Below are 6,258 nucleotides of genomic sequence, written 5' to 3' on the forward strand. Positions count from 1 at the left end.
AGCCTGCTACTATAGTAGCCTATTCATACTATCTTTGATGTACAGTGTAGCATGTAGCTGAAGTAGCTGAAGCTCCTGTTAACTGTGATTTAGACAACTACATTTTGGCATTAGATGGCATAAAGGCGGGCACACACCAAGACGACTGCCCGATCATCGCCAGAAAATGGAGTCGCCTATTAATCTCACCGACTCGGTCAAAAAAGTGTGAAATACACACCTAAACGACTACAAACGATGCTGTACGTTCTGCACTTGCGCGAGATGTAATGTCTCCAAAACAGCAGGTGGCGCTAATCTGTATTGTGGTCCAAAAAATAACGAAAACCGGAAATACCAGGACCTCTCTTAGCAACCGCGAACAGCGACGGTCTATCCTCCATCATGCTGATAGATTGTTTATCGATTTCTTCGGTCCACATGATCAAAGAATTCAATATTAACTATCAAAACGATGCCAAACAATGCGTTGAGAGAGTGTGTCGCCATTGTCTGCACTTTCACAGTTTGTATGTTTACCATCCTTACTTCCGGGCTTCACTAACTAGTCAAGGGCTAGCCCTCTACCAATCAGATTGGTAAAGACTGAACGCCTGTAGTGGCCGATTACACATGTTGAATCGGCAGAAAAGAATTCCAACGACCTTATCGACGGCCGACCTCACCGTACACACCAAAGAGACTCATGTCAAACCTCTCAAGACTCACCGACGCCCGATTTTGGGCGTCTTGTGTGGCCGCCTTTAGGTGCAGTAGGCATGCTATCTGTAATATACAGCATCGATAGCAGCTAATGTACATGCTATCTGTAATATACAGCATCGATAGCATGTAGCTAATGTACATGCTATCTGTAATATACAGCATCGATAGCATGTAGCTAATGTACATGCTATCTGGAATGAATAGGAGTATATTTTATGTGTTTCATCATTTACCTTGATAAGGCCTCTTTATGGAAAATTTCAATGACGTTTGTTACAAGTAAAGTAATTACAACTATAATGTTGTTCCCATTCATTATTGGGAGTATTGGGACTGTGTGTGTTTGTGTGTGCCTTGGTGCCGGCCTGTGTGTGCGTTTACATGTGTGTATGTGTTGTGGTGTGGTCCACTTGGCAGCTGTCTGAGGAAGTCAGCAGAAGGCTTTGCTTCTTGCCCAGAGAGGCCGGCCAGCATCCAACACACACACACACACACACACACACACACACACACACACACACACACACACACACACACACACACACACACAGAAAAACACACACATGAATGCACATGCTGAGATGCACGCACGCGCACACACACCCTTGCTCAGATGCACGTACACACGATGATACACACACACACACATGCGCCCGGAAACACCAAAACACACACACACACACACACATGTAACACGTCACACACACCCACGCTGAGCACAGCCATCATACAGAGCTGGGTGACGGGCCGTCGCTCCCTGGCCTCTGGGTATGAGCAGTCATCAAATCCGACAACAGGTCGAAACTTTATTATCAGTCGGTCAATAGCAGGAACCGCCACAGGCCGCGCAGAGAGGAAGTCCGAGCGCCAGCGGAGAGGGGAAAGTAAAAATGTGAAAGGCAGGACAAAAAAAAACACATTGAGGACTGAGAGCTGTAGCTGATGCTGGACGCTGGACGCTGTTCACAGGGCCGCTGGACGCTGAGAGCTCTGTAGCTGACGCAGGGCCGCTGGACGCTGGACGCTGTTCACAGGCTGCTCTCCATCGGGATTTACGGGACGTTTTTTCTGACGTTTTTACGAGCGTAAAACGGAACCGCGAGGAGGTGATGCCGCTGAGCTGAGCAGGTACTCTGAGCGGTTCTCAGGAAGCAGGTGGGTCTGCCTATCCTCCTATTGGCCAGAACTTAAACTATGGGTTTGTGCCGAAGGCCGCTCTATGCTCCACAAAATGTTTACAAATGAAAAAGATGGATATGTGCAAGGGCGTTATTGTGGACGGACGGAATATATCAGATTTGTTTCTTCCATTTTATTCCAGGACGTTTTTAAAGAGATGGTGGATATTGAGTGTAGTACATTCAGTATTATGTGAAGAATGTGTATTTTTGTGTTAAAACTTTAAAATTGTGCACTATGGGTGCACTATGATGAACCAATTTAGTTTAGTTGGGCCTGCAGTGGTCTCTGCAGGAGTGTTTTATGAAAAGTTTGATCAATAGTTCTTTAAATATTACTAACTTGACCGTCAACTGAAAAATGAATAAACAACTGCATTATCTGAATTTAGCCCTTTGGATGCTTTTGCTCAATAGCTGTTGAATTATGTATCTCCATCCTCTTCAAAAAAAATTATTTCAATGAAAGCTTCAAAGGGCTAGTAAAAGTAATAATTTATTCTTAATTGGATATATAGAAAGGGGGGATTTCAAAACAAGGCTCCCATAAAATATTAATGTTCATATTTTGGAAACAGTAACAAAAACTTAAACATGATTTACACATAATTTGCTCAGAGCGACTTACTTTACTGAAGCTGTACCGATAGCGATATATTGTTTCACTTCTTATGACAAATGGACTTAATGTCGCTTTGGATAAAGCATCTGCTAAATGCCCAAAATGTAAATGTATTGAAGAACCTGTTATCAAGTACATCAGAACCAGTGTGATATTGTAAACCATTCTCAAATTAGATATTAGAGTCCAGTCCCAAATTAGATCCCATATTTAACAAAGGTCTTCTGATCATGATCCAGATGCTCTCTCTGGCTCAGCATTGCGTTAGCCCTATCATCCCGGTAATTCAGTACGCCACGTGTGTCAGGCAAGGTGGGTTAAAGATACCTTGAATTTACCTGGACCCATCTTTCACAGCACCACATACACAAATGTATTAATAGCAGTCAATTGGTCATTCCAAAACCACCATGAACTCAAGACGCAACTCTGTCTATACCAGTTGTTCTACGTAACCTGTCCTCAGCTAAGACCTGTTGCTCTTAGGGGAGGGAGAGTTTGAGGGGTACTCACTCGCTCTGTGATGGGGGGGTGAAGCTCTCTGTGATGGGGGGGTGAAGCTCTCAGTGATGGGGGGGGTGAAGCTCTCGGTGATGGGGGGGTGAAGCTCTCTGTGATGGGGGGGTGAAGCTCTCGGTGATGGGGGGGGTGAAGCTCTCGGTGATGGGGGGGTGAAGCTCTCTGTGATGGGGGGGGTGAAGCTCTCGGTGATGGGGGGGTGAAGCTCTCAGTGATGGGGGGGTGAAGCTCTCAGTGATGGGGGGGTGAAGCTCTCTGTGATGGGGGGGGTGAAGCTCTCGGTGATGGGGGGGGTGAAGCTCTCAGTGACAGAAAGGAACCTCCAAGGACCTTCTAGAATCTCTATGGGGGAAAACAATGACAACCCAATCTGACCTGTGTGGGGACCTGGAATGCAGAACTAAAAAACGATGGTTTCACCCAAAGATTGTACAAAGTTTCCCAAACCAACCAGAAAATGTGCCTGCCTCAATTCACAACTCAGATTTTTGGTGCATTCATTGTTCTCGGGACGAGGAACTGGGAGATGCTGGATGGATTCTATCCAGCCGGCCGGGGGAGAAACCCAGAGGACGAGCCGGCCAAGGGAACACCTCGGCTGCCCTAGGCCTGCTTTACCAACTGCCCCCCTGACCCAATTCCTCAGTGGAAATGGATCATTTTCTCTGCCCCACGGCTTCACGGTGACGGTAGCACCAATAGTTATTATTGAGTGACGCTGCACCCAATCGACACTCCGTCTCCCCCCCACACACACACACAACTCTCTTTTATTGATCCACAGCTTGGCCCGACACATACATATCTGTGTCTGTGTGTCCTTTGGAGCGACAGAGCCATCGACTGTCCGTCAGAACCCAGCGACCCAGCTCAGTCAGGGTCTGACCTCGCCGCCGGGCGAGCGGCCACACCGCCATGGGCAAGACCGGGAAGAACACGGTGGAGTCCCACTCCCCCACGGAGGTGAAGCAGGCCGTGCCCTTCGAGGAGCTGCAGCCCGCGGCGCCCCCCGCAGGCGGGGACGAGGAGAAGCAGGAGCTCCCCGACCGGGGCAGCTGGAAGGGGAAGTTTGACTTCCTGTTGTCGTGCGTTGGCTACGCCATCGGGCTGGGGAACGTCTGGCGGTTCCCGTACCTGTGCGGGAAGAATGGCGGAGGTGAGTGTTGGGGGTACCCTGCTATCAGTGTTGGGGGGTTTGTCAATCTGTTGCTTTTCTGACAGAAGAAACACACGTTTATTTCTGATGCTGTGAATAAATTAACTGGCAGCTGAGAGCATAAGATAACAAAAAGAACGTGTTCTGTTTAAACGATACACACTCATGTAAAGGTTTTCCATGCATATATTTATTGTGTCCATCATTTAGCCACTCACCTTTAATAATTAATCTAGAGTGAAAATTAATAAATAGATGCATTGCTTTAATCATCACCCATTCATCAAAGGTTCTGTGTTGTCTACTTCCTGGTCATGTGACAGGGGCCTTCCTGATCCCGTACTTCCTGACGCTGGTGTTTGCTGGGATCCCGCTGTTCTTCCTGGAGACAGCCCTGGGTCAGTTCACCTCGGTGGGGGGTCTGGGCGTGTGGAAGCTGCTGCCGATGATGAAAGGTGAGTGTGTTCCACCTGAGGGTTCAGCCATGTGATCTGAAGCTCCACAGAAGAACTTCACGCCCAGCGTCCCGCAAGTTCATGACCAGAGAGGGATGAGGTGTGGCATCGTGTGAAATCCTCTTTTGGAGATGCTTCTGGATAGGGTTCCCTAGGGTACATAGGGTACTCTAGGAGACATAGGGTACCCTAAAATACATAGGGTAGGGTACCCAAGGAGACATAGGGTACCCTAGGGTACATAGGGTACCCAAGGAGACATAGGGTACCCTAGGGTACATAGGATACCCTAGGAGACATAGGGTACCTCGCCTCCCAGCCCAAAGGTAGTGGATGAGAAGAGCCTCCGTGTGCATGGCCTATCTCCATGCATCGCTGAGCTAGATGCCCTAACCAGCGTGACTGAACAGTAACTAGTAACTCAGCAGGTTCGTACCAGGATGGTGCCTGCATACCAATGACATCAGAGTGTAATCATAAATGGTCTGCCTAACCTAAATGTAATTTCTATTGGCAACGGGCAGGAGGAGAGAACATAGTAATAGTCTAGATGTAGAGAAATGTTGTCACTGCCAGACACAATAATTGAGCTGTGGAGTTTTATCAGCATTAGTGGAGCATTAGAAGGGCGCAAGCTCAACGAAAAAGGACGGGTGGATTCGATTTCCATTGGGGCAGACTTAGTTGAATATGTCTGTGAGAATGAGCTGACGAGGTTAAAGGAAGAGCCCACTTTAATCTCCTGATGTCTTTATCTTTTACCTCTGTCAGGCGTGGGGCTGGCGTCCGTGGTCCTGGCCTTCTGGCTCAACATCTACTACATCATCATCATAGCCTGGGCCCTCTACTACCTGTTCAACTCCTTCAGAGCGGTACATGCTATAATTGTTGTATACTGTATGTATGAATGTGTATGTGTAGCAGGTCTAGAAATCACAGTGTGGTGGCTCAGCATTACATATTTAAAACTTAAAATAACAAGGTGTAAATGTATCAACAATATACCTTTCATAATGAATAACAAGACACAAACTTCATGAGTAGCCTTTGACTGATGACGGTTGGTGAAAGTAAAACCATTCTTAGCGTATCAATAATGTTGGATTAACTTAATCATTTTTGATGGACCGGTTTGTGTTTGATTAAATGGATTGATGGATGGATAAAAAAGTGGAATCCTGCACATTTGTAGACATGGATGTATACAGTGTATACAGCGCCCCAAATGAAAAGACTAAAGTGTATACAGTGCTCAAAATGAAACAACTAAAGTTCATCGATATGACACAACATCACATTTACTCAGCTATAAGACACTTTTAACCCAAAACGAAAAGTCGCTGCACTCAAGCGCAGAGTGAAAGCATGACGCAATCTGTCTCCGTCGCTCCATGCTGTCTTTGTACATTTCCATTCCTTTCGGGGGGTCTGGTGGCTGTGAAGGGCCCTATTGTTCCTTTATGTGCAGGACTTTGTGAAAAGAATTCTACACATCTCCTTGAGTTATTTTGAAAAGCCATGCCATCTGCAAGGCATGGGTTATGTATGATGAGATGTTTTTATGTATTGCTGGTCTGTCTCCTTTCTGATTCTCCTTCGCCCTAGACGTCTCCAAAGTCCATT

General features: G+C 46.7%; 1 protein-coding gene across 1 annotated transcript in view; it reads left to right on the forward strand.

The window, feature by feature from the left end:
* Positions 1-3,939: 3,939 nt before the first annotated feature.
* Positions 3,940-6,258, forward strand: part of LOC311362965 (sodium- and chloride-dependent GABA transporter 1-like) — a gene marked incomplete at both ends in the record, with an annotated part of 12,729 nt that continues 10,410 nt past the window's right edge. The window contains 3 exons of the mRNA XM_084482877.1: positions 3,940-4,180; positions 4,504-4,635; positions 5,407-5,507. Coding sequence (XP_084339003.1) covers positions 3,940-4,180; positions 4,504-4,635; positions 5,407-5,507 — 474 coding nt within the window. The remainder of the gene's footprint in view (positions 4,181-4,503; positions 4,636-5,406; positions 5,508-6,258) is intronic.

Source organism: Micromesistius poutassou (assembly GCF_964030765.1).
Source record: "Micromesistius poutassou genome assembly, chromosome: 18".
NCBI classification, from domain to species: domain Eukaryota; kingdom Metazoa; phylum Chordata; class Actinopteri; order Gadiformes; family Gadidae; genus Micromesistius; species Micromesistius poutassou.